The sequence below is a fragment of the Oryctolagus cuniculus genome, chromosome 8, assembly GCF_051225735.1.
Source record: "Oryctolagus cuniculus isolate XC-2025 breed Fujian yellow rabbit chromosome 8, ASM5122573v1, whole genome shotgun sequence".
In the NCBI taxonomy this organism is placed as follows: domain Eukaryota; kingdom Metazoa; phylum Chordata; class Mammalia; order Lagomorpha; family Leporidae; genus Oryctolagus; species Oryctolagus cuniculus.
This window is the reverse complement of record NC_142874.1, coordinates 89,349,133-89,367,492: the sequence shown is the minus strand read 5'-3', so window position 1 is coordinate 89,367,492 and position 18,360 is coordinate 89,349,133. Positions and strand designations below refer to the sequence as shown.

The 18,360-nt window shown below is 38.4% G+C and overlaps 1 protein-coding gene across 3 annotated transcripts in view; it reads right to left on the bottom strand.

The window, feature by feature from the left end:
- PPA2 (inorganic pyrophosphatase 2) overlaps positions 1-18,360 on the bottom strand; it is a 105,999-nt gene that overhangs the window by 45,396 nt on the left and 42,243 nt on the right. For all 3 annotated transcript variants that reach the window (XM_008267534.4, XM_070047783.2, XM_089302987.1), the window contains one exon: positions 11,072-11,198. In XM_008267534.4, the coding sequence (XP_008265756.1) occupies positions 11,072-11,198 (127 nt within the window). The remainder of the gene's footprint in view (positions 1-11,071; positions 11,199-18,360) is intronic.

The following is an 18,360-nucleotide window of genomic DNA, read 5'->3' as shown; positions in this document are numbered from 1 at the left end:
TTTTTTTTTTTTTGACAGGCAGAGTGGACAGTGAGAGAGAGAGACAGAGAGAAAGGTCTTCCTTTGCCGTTGGTTCACCCTCCAATGGCTGCCGTGGCCGGCGCACTGCGCTGATCCGATGGCAGGAGCCAGAAGCCAGGTGCTTTTCCTGGTCTCCCATGGGGTGCAGGGCCCAAGCACCTGGGCCATCCTCCACTGCACTCCCTGGCCACAGCAGAGAGCTGGCCTGGAAGAGGGGCAACCGGGACAGAATCCGGCGCCCCAACCGGGACTAGAACCCGGTGTGCCGGCGCTGCAAGGCGGAGGATTAGCCTAGTGAGCCGGGGCGCCGGCCAAAGGAGCATACTTTTATAAACTAAAATCAATCTCCTTGTTTTCAAAAAGGGGAAAACTGTACTGACCATGCCAACTAACAGCTTTTTTTGTTTTAAGGTAGTGGGAATGAATAAGAGGAATTTAATTTTTATTTGTTTATTTTTAAATATTTATTTATTTACTTACTTGAAAAGCAGAGAGACAGAGAGAAAGACAGAAACAGAAAAAGAAAGAAAGTCAAAAGAGGTATCTTCCATCTACTGGTTCATTCCCAAAATGCCTGCAAAAGCACTGGGCCAGGTTGAAGCTAAAAGCCCAGAATTCCATCTGCATCTCCCACATGGGTAGCAGGAACTCAAGTACTTGAGCCATCATCCCTCCCTTCCCCTGTTAATTAAGAGGAATACAAATGGGAAGCAGAGTAGCAGGGACAGGAACTGACATTCCAATATGGGTTATAGGAATCCCAAGCAGCAAGCTTAACCTGTTGTGCCACAATGCACACCCGAGATTTAATTTTTAAAAGTATAAATAGCAATACAAAAGTGTAAGGAAAAATCTCTATAAATTCCTATTTTACACAAGGGCCCAGAAAACTACAAAATTAAAGAAAAAAAATTTCCAGATAGCTGCCCTTCTTAAAATGTTTTTAATCTTTTCTCTTGTTTAATCTACCTAAAAAAATGCTAAGTTGTATAGAGGACAAATTATTTAAACTGTAATAAAATCATTCCTTTATAAGATAAATTTCAATTTACATACAGTAATTTATATGTAAAGCTTCCATACTAAATACTTTAAAGCTATTTATATAGAAGGTGATTCCCAGCTCCCATTCCCCATCCCCAAGGCTGGCATTGTGGCATGGTGGGTAAAGCTGCCACCTGCAACACCAGCATCCAATATGAGCGCTGGTTTGTGTCCATACTGTTCCACTTTTGATGCAGTTCCCTGCTAATATGCCTGAGAAGGTAGCAGAGGCTGGCCAAAGTGCTTGGCCCCTGTAACCACCTTGGAGACCTGGAGGAAGCTCCTGGCTCCAGGCTTTAGACTGGCCCAGTCCCTGTGGTTACAGCCACTGGGGACTGAACCAGCAGATGGAAGATCTTCCTCTCTGTCTCCCTCTCTCTCTGTAGCTCTGTCTTTCAAATAAATAAATCTTTAAAGGTGATTCCCTCAAAAAGATATTTCAGACATGTACAGAATCAGAGAACCAATCTCCTGTGTAAACTGCTGTAAATATTTTTAGAAAATGTATACCTGCCACAAAGAAAAAAGGAAAATAAAAAAGGAAATGACAGAACCTAAGAAAATGCAGGACTGGGGTAAGTGCCATGGTGAAGCAGGTTAAGTCAATGCTTGGGATACCTGCATCCCACATCAGAATGCCTGAGTTTGAGTCCTGCCTGCACTTCTAATCCAGCTTTCAGCTAATCCACACCCTTGGGAGGTAGCAAGTGATGGCTCCAGTACTTAGATCCCTGCCACCCACACAAAAGACCCAGATGGAATTTATGGCTCATGGCTTCAGCCTGGCACATTTGGAGAACAACCCAGCAGACAGAAGCCATCCCCATTCCTTCTCAAACAAAAAGAGTAGAACTGACCCAGAAGGGCAAGGAAAATAAAGTCCATCATGAAAATTAGGCAGTAGGCTCAGAGAACAGTTGGTCCAAAACATATTGTTTAATAAACAGTTTATAGAGTAGTTCAGTAACATTCATGTAACACTGTAGATGCAACTTATTTTTCAGATTCAACTAAGAGACAAAACATCAAAAACAAATAATCTATTTTAAACCGTATTAATTTTTAAATTATAGAATTAATAATGTACTTGAGAGGGCAGAGAAGAAAACTATAGTTCTGTACTGAGCAGTCAGAAGTTATTGTTTAAAGTCAATAAATTAATAAATATATCTCAATAAAATGTTTATTAATTAGAGTCACTGAGAGAAAAGAAGAAAAATGAGAACACAATTGAGAAATGTTTTAAAATTCCTTGTCTTTCCAGGACGACTTGAGTCAATAAATATATAAATTAAGAAATGGAGATATAATTACATTGTTTAGAGAATCTAAGCAACCATTCAAAAGCACTAAAAACATACAAGGGAAAAAGATGTAAGATAAGGTAGATGTTGGAAAGCAGAACTTTACGTTTTATTATATATTCCTTTTTACATTTCTGAGACTTACTTCCAACTATATGATTAATTTCTTAATAAAAAACTCATGTAAACCCCCTGTATTTGTGATTTAAGAAGGTAAATGTGAGAGAAATATATACTAATTTTAAGAAGTTGCCCAAGATTAAATATTATTGATTAAAGATAAATTTTCAGAAATGTATAGTAAAAACAGCACCAAAATTTTAGTATATATTAACTAGTATTGTCCTAAATAAATACAAATATACATTTTTATCTGACCACAGTCTATATAAAAGGCAATACATCATCTAATGGCAAAGCCATGAAGCTAACTCCTTTATTTCTGAGGCCTACTTACGCCTGCCAAAATTCTATTTATAACCCATAGCAGTATAGAAAGTAACATGTGATGTGCTTATAATATTTAAGTTCTTCTCAAATTATAAGTTAGGTACCTTTAGGAGATGAATTAATTATTATGATATGACAGAAAGGTACTATATATTGTAGTTACATCATACAAGCTGATTTTTTGAGAAAGAACTTTTAAAAATCCATTTGCACTGTGGCAATAAATATTAAGCCACTGCCTGTAATGCTGGTATCCCATACTGGAACCCTGGTTTGAGTCCACCTGCTTTGCTTCCAATCCAGCTCATTGCTAAAGCACCTAGGAAAACAGCCAAGGATGTCCCAAGTATTTGGGCCCCTGCAACTTAAATGGGAGACTCAGATGGGGTTCTTGGCTCTTGACTTAGGCATGGCTCAGCCCTGGTTGTTGTGGCCCTTTGGAGAGTGAACCAGTGGATGGAAGATTTCTTTCTCTGTCTCTCCCCCTCTCTCTGGCTCTATACTTTTCAAATAAATAAAAGAAAATAAATCTTAAAAAAAAAATGGGAGGCTGGTTTTGTGACACAGCGGGTTAAGCTAGTTAAGGCCTCCTGCATCCCATATAGGGGTGCGGGTTTGAGTCCCGCCTCCACTTCCAACACAACATCTTGCTAATGTGCACTCTGAGAGGCAGCAGGCGATGACTCAAGTACCTGGTTCCCTGGCACCTAATGTAGGAGACACAGATGGTGTCCCTGGCTCCTGGCTTCAACCTAGTTCAACTGCAGTTGTGGACATTTGGGTAATGAATCAGTGGATGGAAGAATTCTCTCTCTCCCTCCCCAACTTAATCTCTGTCACTTTGCCTTTCATATACATTAAAAATAACAAATAAACTTCATTTCCACTTTCTCACTCAGTGGCCCTTCTGCCTTTAGCAAGTGTTAATAAAAACATAAGACAACACATCAAGGTGGGCATTGCGGCATAGCAGGTAAAACTGCTGTCTACCTCGCTGGCATCGCATATGGGTGCCAGTTTAAGACCTGGCTGCTCCACTTCTGATCCAGCTCCCTGCTAAAGTGCCTGGGAAAGCAGCAGAAGATGGCCCTAGTGCTGGATCCTACACCTACATGGGAGACCTGGAAGAAGCTTCTGTGCTTCAGGCTTTGGCATGGCCCAGCCTTGGCTGTTGCAGCCATTTGGCATTTGGGGATTGAACCAGCAAATAGAAGATCTCTCTCCCTCTCTCTCTATTCCTCCCTCTCTAACTCTTTCGAATAAATAATAAATAAATCTTAAAAAAAGACAATATATCATGCCAAAGAGTGAAAAAGAAAAAAGATCAAGCATGATTTCTGTTCATTAATATTTGCTAAACAGGACAATAGGACCTCTGTCTCGTTAGAAACAGTACAGAGAATAGCTTGACGATGATTAAGAAAGATGGTAAATATAAGGCAAAACTTCAGCTCAAATTTTTTAAGAACTGCCTATGATTAAATGATTTTTAAAAATTATGATTTTAAAGAACAATTTAGGACCTGATGGCTTTACTCCTGAATTCTATAAGACATTTAAAGAGGAACTAACTCTTGTGCTTTTCAAACTAGTCAAAAATATTGAAAAGAATATAACTCTGCCAAACTCTTTATGAGGCCAGCATCACTCTGATACTAAACCAAACAAAGACATAACACAGAAAGAGAACTACAAATATTCTTGATGAATCTAGATCAAGTATCTCAATAAAATATTACCAAGGCAAACCCAACACTACATCAAAAAGATTACACAGCACAATCAAGTGGGATTTACCCCAGAGGTACAAGCATAGTTCAACACTCAAAAATCAACAAATGTCATAAATCATATCAACAGAATGAAGAACAAAAAACTATATGGTAATCTCAATAGAGGCAGAGAAAGCATTTAAGATTCAGCATCTCTTCTTAACATTGAAATTACAGGTATAGAAGAAAAATATTTCAAAATGATAAAGGTCATATATGACTAACCATCAGCCAATATCAGTAGCATACTCAACCGAGAAAATCTGAAAGAATTTCCCCTCAGATCTGGAATAAGACATGGATGTCTACTTTAACCACTCATATTCAATATGGTACTAGAAGTATTAGCAACTACAATTATGGAGGTAAAAGAAAGCGAAGGGCTTCAGAATTGAAAAGGAGGAAGTCAAAATATTGCTGTTTGTAGATGATATGATGTTGTATGTGAAAAAACCTAAGCATTCTACCAAATTTTTTGAAACTGATAAATCAATCCAGTGAAGTCACATGATACAAAATCAACATGAAAAAATACTAGCACTTCTGCACACAATGATCTTGCTGAAAAAGAAATCCCATTTACAATATTTACACAAAACATCAAATATTTAGGAATAAACTTAACCAAAGAAATGAAAGATCTCAACAATGAAAATTATAAAACATTAGTGAAAGAAATAATCAAGAACACACACAAAAAAATGGAAAGATATTTCTTGCTCATGGATTGGAAAAAAATAATATTTAAATGTCTATATTACCAAAGGCAATCTACAGATTCAATGCAAATATCAAAATACTGATGGCATTCTTTGAAGAATTAGAAAAAATAATCCTAAATTCATATAGCATCACAAAAGATCTAGAATAGCCAATGTGACCTGGAGGGGGTTAAAAAAAAATCAAGCTGGAGGCATCACAATGCCTGATTTCACAGCATCCTAAAAAGTTAAAGTAATTGCCGGTGCCGCGGCTCACTAGGCTAATCCTCCGCCTTGCAGCGCCAGCACACCGGGTTCTAGTCCCGGTCGGGGCGCCAGATTCTGTCCCGGTTGCTCCTCTTCCAGGTCAGCTCTCTGCTGTGGCCAGGGAGTGCAGTGGAGGATGGCCCAAGTGCTTGGGCCCTGCACCCCATGGGAGACCAGGAGAAGTACCTGGCTCCTGCCATTGGATCAGCGCAGTGCGCCGGCCACAGCACGCAGGCTGCGGTGGCCATTGGAGGGTGAACCAACGGCAAAGGAAGACCTTTCTCTCTGTCTGTCTCTCTCACTGTCCACTCTGCCTGTCCAAAAAAAAAAAAAGTTATAGTAATTAAAACAGCATACTACTGGCATAAAAATCAGCACATAGATCAATGGAACAGAGTAGAGAGCTCATAAATTAATTTATGTAAATGCAGCCAACAGATTTCTGACAAAGGTGGCAAGAACATACATTGGAGAAAGGACAGTCTTTTCAATAAATGGTGCTGGCAGAACTGTACTACATATGCTTGAAGAATGAAACTGGATTCCTACCTCTCACCATATGCAAAAATCAACTCAAGATATATCAAAGGTCCATAAGACCAGAAACTATGAAACTACTAGAAAAAAATGTTGGAGAAACACTTCAAGGCATTGATCAAGGTGATGACTTCTTCGCTAAGAGCCCAAAAGCATAAAGTAACAAAAGCAAAATTGGACAACTGGGATTATATCAAACTCTGAAGATTTTTCACAGCAAAGGGAACAATCAACAGAGGGAAAAGACATCAAATAAAATGGGAGAAAATATCTATTAAGCTACTTATCCAACAAAGGACTGATATCCAAAATGCATCAGCAACTCAAAATACACAACAAAAAAAACCTATCCCAATGAAGAAATGGGCATAGGACCTGAATCAGCAACTGTCAAAAGAAGAAATACAAATGGCCAACAAATATATGAAAAATGCTCAGTGTCACCAGCCATCAGACAAATGTAAATCAAATGAGATTTCACAATGATATATCACCTTATCCTTGTCCGAACAGTGACTATTCAGACAGAGAGTAAGAAACACTGGCAAGGACGTGGAGAGGGAGGAACTCTTTTTTATTTATTTATTTTTAAAGATTTATTTATTCATTTGAAAGGCAGAGTTACAGAGAAGCAGGAGCAGATATATATATATATATATCAATAGAGAGAGAGAGAGAGAGAGGTCCTCCATCCGTTGGTTTATTCCCCAGATGGCTATAATGGATAGAGCTGTGCCAATCTGAAGCCAAGAGCCAGGAGCTTCCTCTGGGTCTCCCACATGGGTACAGAGGCCCAAGGACTTGGGCCATCTTCCATTGCTTTCCCAGGCCATAGCAGAGAGCAGGACTGGAAGTGGAGCAGCCATGACTCCAACTGGTGCCCATATGGAATGCTGGCACCGCAGGCGGTGGCCTTGCCTGCTATACCACAGCGCCAGCCCTAAGGAACTTTTATACACTGCTGGTGGGAATGTAAATTAGTACAGCCATTGTAAAAAAGGACATTTCTTAAGAAACTAGAAATGGAATTGCTGTATGATCCAGCAAACCCACTCCTGGTCATACAACCAAAAGACACAAACTCCTACAAAGAGATACCTGTACCACCATATTTATAGCATCACTGCTCACAATAGCCAAAATATTTAACCAACCAAGGTGTCCATCATTAGATGAATGGATAAAGAAAATGGAAATTGTTTAATATGCTATCTCAAAAATTAAAAAAAAGTGTAGTGTGTGTATGTATGTAGTGTGTGTAGTGTGTGTATGTATACATACACACACACACAATGGAATATTATTCAGCTCTAAATAATAATGATATTCTATCATTTGCAGCAAAATGGATGGAACTGAAGGACATCATGTTGAATAAAATTAGCCAGATACAGAAAAACAAACACTACATATTCCCCCTTACATGGGGAAGCTCAAATAAAAAAACAAAAGGAAAAAAAATGAACAAAGCACAACTTAATCTGAACAAAGAATGCTGATTACTACAGACTAGGAGGAACAGAGGGGATAAAGGATTTGTATTAAAAAAAAAATAGGGATGCTGGGTGCAATTCATTAATTGTGACAAAGATACTAATGTGAGATGTTAACAGGGGAAATGGATGAGGGATACTTCTTGTATCTTACTCCTTGTACCTTAAAATTTTGTTCTGGAAATTTAAAATTGGCTTTAGCCAGGTCCAATTCCAAGAGTTGTGGTCATTTGGAGAGTGAACTAGTGGATGAAAGATCTGTCTCTCTCTCTCTCCTTCTTTCTGTCATTCTGCCTTTCAAATACATAAAATAAATCTTTTTTAAAAATTCAAAAAAGAAAGGGAAAGATGGGTATAAAATATTAATAATAATGTGAAGGCAAAGGGAATGAGAAATTCTAAGAGAAAACATTTATAACTCTTAAAACTGCAGAACTCATTTTATAAACTCTAGATATAGAAGAACACTTAGGGTACTAACCAGTGTAAACTATATACAAATGTCCTTAAATAATTTTTATTTTCTCCATATACCTTTCTCATCCTGGAAACAAATACAATGTCAGTATTTCATTTCATGGCAAAATATGTCAACAACACGCAACTAGCCTTAATTTTAGGACTTAAAAACATTACAAGGAGACACTGTTGTATTTTTATGATAAAGGAAATATGTGTTCCCTCTCAGTGGAATGGAAAAATGTCTTTTTTCCTTTCAAAACAATGATTAACTGTTTTAAATTTTCAAATTAAATAATTTTTTCTCAACCTAAATCAGCAACTAGCTTCTGTATCTCTGCACGTCTGTTCATGCAAACAGAAAAGGAAATTTAGAAAGAAACCCAAGATGTAAAGTCATTTCCCTTCTAGTATACAAGAGGAAAACCATGAAAAGAATTAAAATTTTTTTTTTTTTTTTTGACAGGCAGAGTTAGACAGTGAGAGAGAGAGAGAGAGACAGAGAGAAAGGTCTTCCTTTCTCTGTTGCTTCATCCCATAAGTGGCCACTACGGCCGGTACATTGTGGCCGGCACGCTGCACCGATCTGAAGCCAGGAGCCAGGTGCTTCTCCTGGTCTCCCATGGGGTGCAGGGCCCAAGCACTTGGGCCATCCTTCACTGCATTCCCGGGCCACAGCAGAGAGCTGGACTGGAAGAGGAGCAGCCGGGACAGAATCTGGCGCCCCAACTGGGACTAGAACCTGGGGCGCTGGCGCCGCAGGCAGAGGATTAGGCTAGTGAGCTGCGGCACCGGCCAGAATTAAAAATTTTCATTCCAACCTCTAAGAAATTCAAGAAGGTATATGGAAGTTAGGCTTTTGGTTCCAATACTGCTAGCTAAAGATACTATAAATTACAAGGATCAAGTGTGAATTGCTTGGTATAGTACTATAGCTGGACAACGGACTCCAAAATTGAACAGAAATTGAATTTATATCAAGTACTGTTTACTAGATTTGCAAAATTTGGGTCAGTTATTTAAATTTGCTGAGCATCTTCTAAATTCAAAAAATAGTACCTAATTAAAGAGGCACCAGTCCTTGGTGTACGTCAGACAGTTAAAAATGTCAAATCATATCTCCAACAGTACTGAGCTAATTCTACAACTACTGTTACTCAGGTTCTCAGTCTCTCTGGTTTAAAAGGCATTCCTTAGTAGAGGTCCATGATGCGAGTGTTCCATATCACAAATGACTAGGATGTAGAGCAGGCATTGTGGCGCAGCAGGTCAAGCTGCTGTCTGTGATATCATCAAAATGTCCATTCTCCCAAAAGCAATTTATACATTCAATGCAATACCAATCAAGATACCGAAGACCTTCTTCTCAGATCTGGAAAAAATGATGCTGAAATTCATATGGAGACACAGGCGACCTCGAATAGCTAAAGCAATCTTGTATAACAAAAAACAAAGCCAGAGGCATCACAATACCAGATTTCAGGACATACTACAGGGCAGTTGTTATCAAAACAGCATGGTACTGATACAGAAACAGATGTGGACAGACTAATGGAACAGAATAGAAACACCAGAAATCAATCCAAACATCTACAGCCAACTTATATTTGATCAAGGATCCAAAACCAATCCCTGGAGTAAGGACAGTCTATTCAATAAATGGTGCTGGGAAAATTGGATTTCCACGTGCAGAATCAAGAAGCAAGACCCCTACCTTTCACCTTACACAAAAATCCACTCAACATGGATTAAAGACTTAAATCTATGACCCGACACCATCAAATTATCAGAGAGCATTGGAGAAACTCTGCAAGATATAGGTACTGGCAAAGACCTCTTGGAAAAGACCCCAGAAGCACAGGCAGTCAAAGCCAAAATTAACATTTGGGATTGCATCAAATTGAGAAGTTTCTGTACTTCAAAAGATACAGTCAGGAAAGTGAAGAGGCAACCAACAGAATGGGAAAAAATATTCGCAACTATGCAACAGATAAAGGGTTGCTAACCAGAATCTACAAAGAAATCAAGAAACTCCACAACATCAAAAAATAAATCTTAAAAAAACTACGCAAACTGAGAAGTTTACAAATGAGTGTTAACAGGTTTTAGTCATTTCAGAAATGGTGTTTTTTCCAGTATAAGTAAAAATTAGGGTTAGAAGGAACCAAAATCCTGCATAAGGATGAAACTGCAGAAAATGGGTCAAATAATAATTGTTGCCTTAGTCAATGATTTTATTTCTTTAAAAGCAAAATATTTTAAAGAAATAAAAATCTCTTATGCAATAAACAACCTCAGAACTTGGTTTAAGTATGCAAAAATGAAAATTCAGGAAGGTTGAATGATCTACCCAAGTCACTCAATTGAAGCGTGTCTGACTCAAAGAAAATCCAGTCTAAACCAAGCCATGCTATTTCTTGAAACTTAAATATCTGGGACATCTAAATTTCATCAGAGGATAGTTATTTCCCTTTCAATTAGAAGACAAAACAAAAACTAGGTACAGAAGCAGCTTACGTCACTGAGAAACAAACCTTCCTTTCTTTAGGTTTTTCCTGTCAGTCACACAAACTGAGAAATTTCAGGGTGAAAATACAAGTACTATAGGTTTTCAAATCTCCTAATTCCAAAAAGCAGTTGGGCCATCACAATCAAAGCAGGAAAGAAAAAAGGAATGAAGAGAGGTGGGGAGGAAGAAGAAAGAAGATGCAAAGAGGGAAGGGAAGGGCAGGAGATGGGTGGGGAATAAGAGGCAATAAGAGAAGAGAAAGAAAATGGAGGGGAACCCATAAAATAGACTCTCAGTTTAAAATATAAACTTTTACCTACATTCTTTCTTTCTCTTGTTCCTTAGCAATTGATAAACAAGAGTATATTGGATTTTCCTTTACATTCCATGGAAGAAATTAAAAAAAAAAAACTTCCAAATATATAAACTGTCTCTCATGTGAGCCACTTTTAAGTTCTAAAAATTTAAATGACATATTAATTTACTTTTGTTTTCTGCAAAGTTACAAACCTACCATCAAACTTTGAGGCTTCAGGATCATTAGCATTGATAGCAATTAATTTCCAATCCGTTTCACCCTCATCAATCAGAGCCAAAATTCCAAGAATCTTCACATGAACAACCTCTCCACGAGTAAGAACCTTTAAAGAGAAAAGAAATTCACCATTTGCAAGGCTTCAGAGTTTATTCATACGTCACCAAAACTCATTTGGAAGATTAAAAGTATAACAGACTGAAATTTAATAAAGCTTCATAATTAAAAAGAATGTAAATGCAGTCATAAAGCCTGTCATGTAATGTCCCTTTTAGAATTAAGTAACCTAAAACTTTCATTTCCACCAATGATGAAATTACCAAAAAACTTGCCTTCCCATTTTCAACAACTAGAAAATTGGACAAAACACATAAAATCATTCTCTTCAGACATTAGACAGTAGCACAGCACTGTGGCCCCAGAGTAAAGTAAATTAATAGGAGAGCCTGTGACTGGCCTGGCTTTCTGGACAATATACTTTCTAGACCATGGCACAGGAAAGACAAACCCAGTGAGAACACAAGGTCACATTATGGTTAAGAAACAGAGTTGAAAAGGGGGAGGAAGAAGGCAGCTGGGATCTGTGGGGCAACCTATTGGAGATGAGACAAAATGCCAGAAATCTAAAAAAGGGCTCCTTTGAAACACTGACTATATACTAATCTGTGCATAAATGTGGGAAGATATGAGGACAACCAAGGAGTAACTGCTAGAGAGCTTTGAGTTTCAACGGGTGTTCACATGTTGATTAAGGGGCAATTATTCAACAAAGGGCTTAAAGCAACTCTCAGCAAATTAAAAAAAATCTAAATCATACCACGTATCTTCTCAGACCAAATGGAATGAAGCAAAATCAACAACTCAGGAATCTCTAGAGTATATGCAAACACATGGAGACTGAACAACATAGTCTTGAATGAACAGTGGGTCATAGAAGAAATCAAAAGAGATTTTGATTTCCAGAAACAAATGAAGATGACAATACAACATATCAAAATTTATAGGATACAGCAAAAGCAGTGTTAAGAGGAAAGTTTATAGCAATAGGTGCCTACATCAAGAAATTGGAAAGGTACCAAATAAATGAGTTATCAATGCATTCAAGGATCTAGAAAAACTGCAGGAAACCAGACCCAAAACTAGTAGGAGAAAAGAAATAATTAAAATTAGATACGATATCAACTAATACGCTATTGGTGTGACTGGAGACAGGTAAAGCAAATATGGAGGACTGTACGCAGATAACTCAGAAATCTGAAGATAGACCTACCATATGACCCAGCCATCTCACTCCTGGGAATTTACCCAAGGGAAATGAAATCAGTAAACAAAAGAGTTATATGCACCCCCATATTTGCTGCAGCTAAACTCACAACAGCTAAGACATAGAACCAACCTAAATGCCCATCAACCGAAGAGTCAATAAAGAAATTAAGGGACTTGTACACTATGGAATACTACACAGCAGTAAAAAAAAAAAATGAAATCCAGTCATTTGCAACAAAATGGATGAAGCTGGAAAACATCATACCTAGTGAAATAAGCCAATCCCAAAGGGACAAATGCTATATGTTCGCCCTGATCTGTGAGAATGAATAGAGCACCTAAAACAAAATTTACAGAAGTGAAATTGACACTTCAAGAACAGATGACTTGAACTGCCCAGGTCTTGGTTGTCAAGGAACAGTTTTGTTTTGTTTTGTTTTTCGTTTTTTTCCTCTTCATACTATTTGTTGAACACTTTACTTAACATAGAGTTGATCATATATGTATAAAGTCAATTGAGGATGGATCTCAGTAAGAAATAAGAGTGGGAATAACAGAGGAAGGAGGAAATTTGTAACTGTAAAGCTTTTTCTTTTATATGGCCTCTAAGATGATTTCCTTGCTCTTGGTATGTAAGAATTTCTCCTATACTTTATGATATTCTGTTCTATACTAAACCAAAAGAAGACTAGTTTGATCATTTATAATTAATACATTTATACAAAAATAAATCAATATAGTGTTTAGTAATTTTTTCCCCAGAAACTTTTTCCAAGGAATAAAGTTACATGTATTTCATAAGTACAACTTTAGGAATATAGTGATTCTCCTAACAGGACCCTCTCTCTCACCCAAACTCTCACCCCTCTTCCTCCTCCCTCTCCAAATCCCATTCTTTATGTTTTACTAAAATCTATTTTCAATAAACTTTATGCATATATAATTAACTCTATACTAAGTAAAAACTTCAACAAACTGTATGAAAAAAACTGTTTCTCAATTGTCAAGACGAGGGCTGTTCAAAGTCACTGCATCTCAAAGTGTCAATTTCACTTCAATAGATTCCATTTTAGGTACTCTACTAGTTACCACAGATCAGGGAGAACATATGGTATTTGTCCTTTTGCAATAGTCTAACATGATGTTTTTGTTTCATTCATTATGTTGGAAACAATAGGATTTCATTTTTCATCCACTGTGTAGTATTCCACGCTGTACATATATCAGAATTTTTTATTCAGTTTTCAGTTGTCAGACATTTGGGTTGATTCCATATCTTTGCTACTTGTGAATTGAGCTGCAATAAACAGGGAATGGGGCCAGCACTGTGGTATAGTGGGCTAAGTCACCACCTGTGGCACTGGCATCCCATATGGGTACTGGTTCATGTCTTGACTGCTCCTTTCCCAATCCAGTTCTCTGTTATAGCCTGGGAAAGTATCAGAAGATGGCTCAAGTTCTTGGGACCCTGCACCTGGGTGGGAGACCCACAGGAAGCAATCTGGCTCCTGGCTTCAAATTGGAATGGCTCCAGCCATTGTGGCCATTTGGAGAGTGAACCAGTAGATGTTAAGACCTTTCTGTCTCTCCCTCTGTCTGTTACTTTACCTGTCAAATAAATAATTAAATCTTTTAAAAAAAAATAAACATGAGGGTACAGAGAACTCATATGCTGATTTCATTTCCCTTAGGTAAATTCCTAGGAGTGAGACGGCTGGATGATATGGTAAGTATATTCAGATTTCTGAGCTATCTCCATACTGTCTTCCACAGTGGCCATACCAGTTTACATACCCACCAACAGTGGATTAGGGTACATTCTCGCCAGCATTTATTGTTTGTTGATTTCTTTTTTCTTTTTAGTAAAGGTTTTATTTATTTTATTTGAGAGTTAAGTTACAGACAGTGAGAGGGAGAGACAGAGAGAAAGGTCTTCCTTCTGTTGGTTCACTCCCAAATGGCCACAACGGCCAGAGCTGTGCCGATACGAAGCCAGGAGCCAGGCACTTCTTTATGGTCTCCTACGTGGGTGCAAGGGTCCAAGGACTTGGGCCATCTTCTACTGCTTTCCCAGGCTGTAGCAGAGAGTTGGACTGGAAGTGGAGCAGACAGGACTAGAACCGGTGCCCTTATGGGATGCCGGCGCCACGGCGCCAGCCCCTGTTGATTTCTTTATGAATGCTATTCTAACTGGGCTGAGGTGAAACTTCCCTGTGGTTTTCATTTGCGTATCCCTGAAGGCTAATGATCCTAAGCATTTTCTCATGGATTTCATGGATTTCCTCTTTTGAAAAATGCCGAAGTCCTTTGCCCATTTCTTCACAGGTTTGTTTGCTCTGCTGTTGTTCAGTTTCTTGAGCTCTTCATAGAGTCTGGATGATAACCATTTATCAGCTGCATAATTTGCAAATAATTTCTCCCATTTTCCTGAGTGTTTCTTTTGCCGTACAGAAACTACTCAATTTGATGTAATTCCAATTGTCAATTTTGTCTTTTATTGTCTGGCCTCTGGTGTCTTTTCCAAGAAGTTTTTGCCTATGCCAATGTCTTGCAGGGTTTCCCTAATGTTCTCTAATACATTTCTGGAATCAGGACGTAGAATTAGCTCATTAATCTTGAGAGGAACTTTGTATAAGGTGTAAGATAGAGGGCCTTGCTTCACACTTCTGCATGTGGAGATCCAGTTTTCCCAGCACCATTTGTTGAAGAGACTATCCTTGCTCCCGGGATTGGTTTTAGATCCTTTGTCAAAATACAAGTTGTTTGTAGATGTGTGGGTTGATTTCTGGTGTTTCTATTCTGGTCTACTGGTCTATTCAGCTGGTTTTGTAACAGTACTAAGTTGCTTTGATTAAACTGCCCTGCAGTATGTCTTAAAATCTGGTATTATGATGCCTCTGGCTTTTGTTGTTGTTGTATAAGATGAATTTCAGCATCATTTTTTCTATATCTGAGAAGAATGTCCTTGATATTTTGATTGAGATCACATTGAATCTGTAAACTGCTTTCAGTAGTATGGACATTTTGATAATACTGATTCTTCCAATCTATGAATATGGAAGATTTTTCCATTCTTTATGTATTCTTCTATTTCTTTATTGTTTTATAATTGCCATCATAGAGATCTTTGACTTCCTTGGTTAAATTCTTCCAAAGTATTTTTTTTGTAGCTATTGTGAATGGGACTGATCTTAGAAGTTGTTTCTCCATTGTGGCATTGTCTGTGTATACAAAGGCAGTTGATTATTGTGTGCTGATTTTATAACCCTGTATTTTACCAAACTCTTCTATGAGTTCCAATATTCTATTAGTAGAGTCTTTTGAATCCCCTATATATAGAATCATGTCATCAGCAAATAGGGATAGTTTAACTTCCTCCTTCCCAATTTGTATCCCTTTGATTTCTTTTTCTTGCCTAATGCCTCTGGCTAAAACTTCCAGGACTATATTGAATACAATGGTGAGAGTGGGCATCTTTGGTTCTGGACCTCAGTGGGAATGCTTCCAATTTTTCCTCACTCAATAATATGCTGGCAGTGTCTGCCATAAATTGCCTTGATTGTGCTGAGGAATGTTCCTTCCATATGCAATTTACTTAAGGTTTTCACCATGAAAGGGTGTTGTATTTTATCAAACGCTTTTTCTGCATCTGCTTAGAAATCATATCCTTTTTGTTTTTCAACTTGTTAATGCGGAGTATCACATTCACTGATTTGCAAACACTGAACTATCCCTGCATACGAAGGATAAATCAGAGTTGGTCCAGGTGATTGATCCTTCTGATGTGTTGTTGGATTTGATTGGTAGTATTTTGTTGAAGATTTTTGCATCTATGTTCATCAGGGAAATTATTCTGTAGTTCTTTTTCGCTGTTGCATCTTTTTCAGGTTTAGGAATTAAGGAGATGCTGGCTTCATAGTAGGAGTTTGGGAGGATTCCCTCCCTTTCCATTGTTTTGAATAGCTTGAGAAGAATGGAAATTAATTCTATCTAAAGGTCTGGTAGAATTCAGCAGTGAATCCACTCAGTCTTGGGCTTTTCCTTTGGGGAGGGTCTTTATTAGATTCAATCTACATCCTGGTTATGGGTCCATCTAGGTTTTCTATGTCTTCATGGCTCACTTTAGGTAGGTTGTTATGTTTCTAGAAATCTATCCATTTCTTCTAGGTTTTCCAATTTGTTGGCATACAGCTCTTTGTAGGAATTTCTGATGATTCTTTTTAGTTTGCTGTGTCTGTTGTTACACATCCTTTTTCATCTTGGATTTTATTGATTTGGGTCTTTTCTTTTTTGGAGGGATGGGGTTAATTGGGTGTGTCAATTTGGTTTCTTTTTTCTTTTTTTAAAAAGATTTATTTATTTGAAAGTCAGAGTTATATTTATAGAGAAAGCGAGGCGGGGTGGGGTGGGGGGTCTTCCATCCAGTGGTTCACTCCCCAATTGGCTGCAATGGTAGGAACTGTGACGATCTGAAGCCAGGAGCCAGGAATTTCTTCTGGGTTTCCCACGTGCTTGTGGGGGCCTAAGGATTTGGGCCATCTTCTACTGTTTTCCCAGGCCATAGCAGAGAGCTGAATTGGAATTGCAGCAGCTGGGAATTGAACTCGCACCCATATGGGATGCCAGCATTGCAGATGGCAGCTTTACCTGCTACACCACAGCACTGGCCAGTTTATTTTTTCCAAAAAGAAGCTCTTCGTTTTGTGATCTTTTGTATTGTTTTTTCCTTTCAATTTTGTTTATTTCTTCTCTAATTTTAATTATTTCTTTCCTCCTATTAGTTTTGGGTTTGGTTTGCTGTTGTTTTTCTAGCTCCTTGAGATGTACTGATAACTCATTTACTTGGTGCCTGCCTTCCCAATTTCTTGAGGTAGGCACCAAGTGCTATAAACTTTCCTGACACTGCTTTTGATGTATCCCATAATTTTTGATATGCTGTCTTGCCATCTTCATTTGTTTCCAGAAATATTTTGATTTTCTTTTTTGATTTCTTAAATGATGGACTGTTCATTCAAAGCATGTTTTTAGTCTCTATGTATCTTCATATGTTCTAGAGATTCTTTTTCTTTTTTCTTTTATTTTATTTTATTTTTGACAGGCAGAGTGGACAGTGAGAGAGAGAGAGACACAGAGAAAGGTCTTCCTTTTGCCATTGGTTCACCCTCCAATGGCCGCCGCAGCCGGTGCATCGTGCTGATCCGAAGCCAGGAGCCAGGTGCTTCTCCTGGTCTCCCATGGGGTGCAGGGCCCAAGCACTTGGGCCATCCTCCACTGCACTCCCGGGCCATAGCAAAGAGCTGGCCTGGAAGAGGGGCAACCGGGACAGAATCCGGCTCCCTGACTGGGACTAGAACCTGGTGTGCCAGCACAAGGCAGAGGATTAGCCTATTGAGCCGCGGCGCCGGCCTAGAGATTCTTGAATTGTTGATTTCTGGCTTTGTTCCACTGTGGTCAGAGATGTATGGTATGATTTGGATTTTTTTTTTTTTAATATGTTGAGACTTGCTTTAGACCTGGCCTGTAGTCTAATCTAGAGAAAGCTTCATGCAGTGGTGAGAAGAATGTATATTCTACAACTGTAGGATGAAAAGTTCTATAGATGTCTGTTAGGTCCATTTGGTCTATAGTGTTCATTAAGTCTGCAGTTTCCCTGCTGATTTTCTTTCTGGCTGATGTATCCATGACTGAAAGTGGGGTGCTGAAGTCCTCTATTGTATTAAGCAGCTTTTGTAAGGCTGGACAAGTGGTGACAAATTCTTTCAATTTATGTTTTTTATGAAAGGTCTTTATTTCACCTTCATTCATAAATGAGAGCTTTGCAGAGCTTTGCAGGGAAGAATATTCTGGGTTGACAATTTTTTTCTCTTAAGACTTGGAATACATCTCATCATTCTCTCCTAGCCTGTAGGGTTTCTGATGAGAAGTTTGCTGTGAGTCTAACTGGAGATCCTCTGAAAGTAATCTGGTGTTTCTCTTGTGCACATTTTAGAACCTTTTCTTTG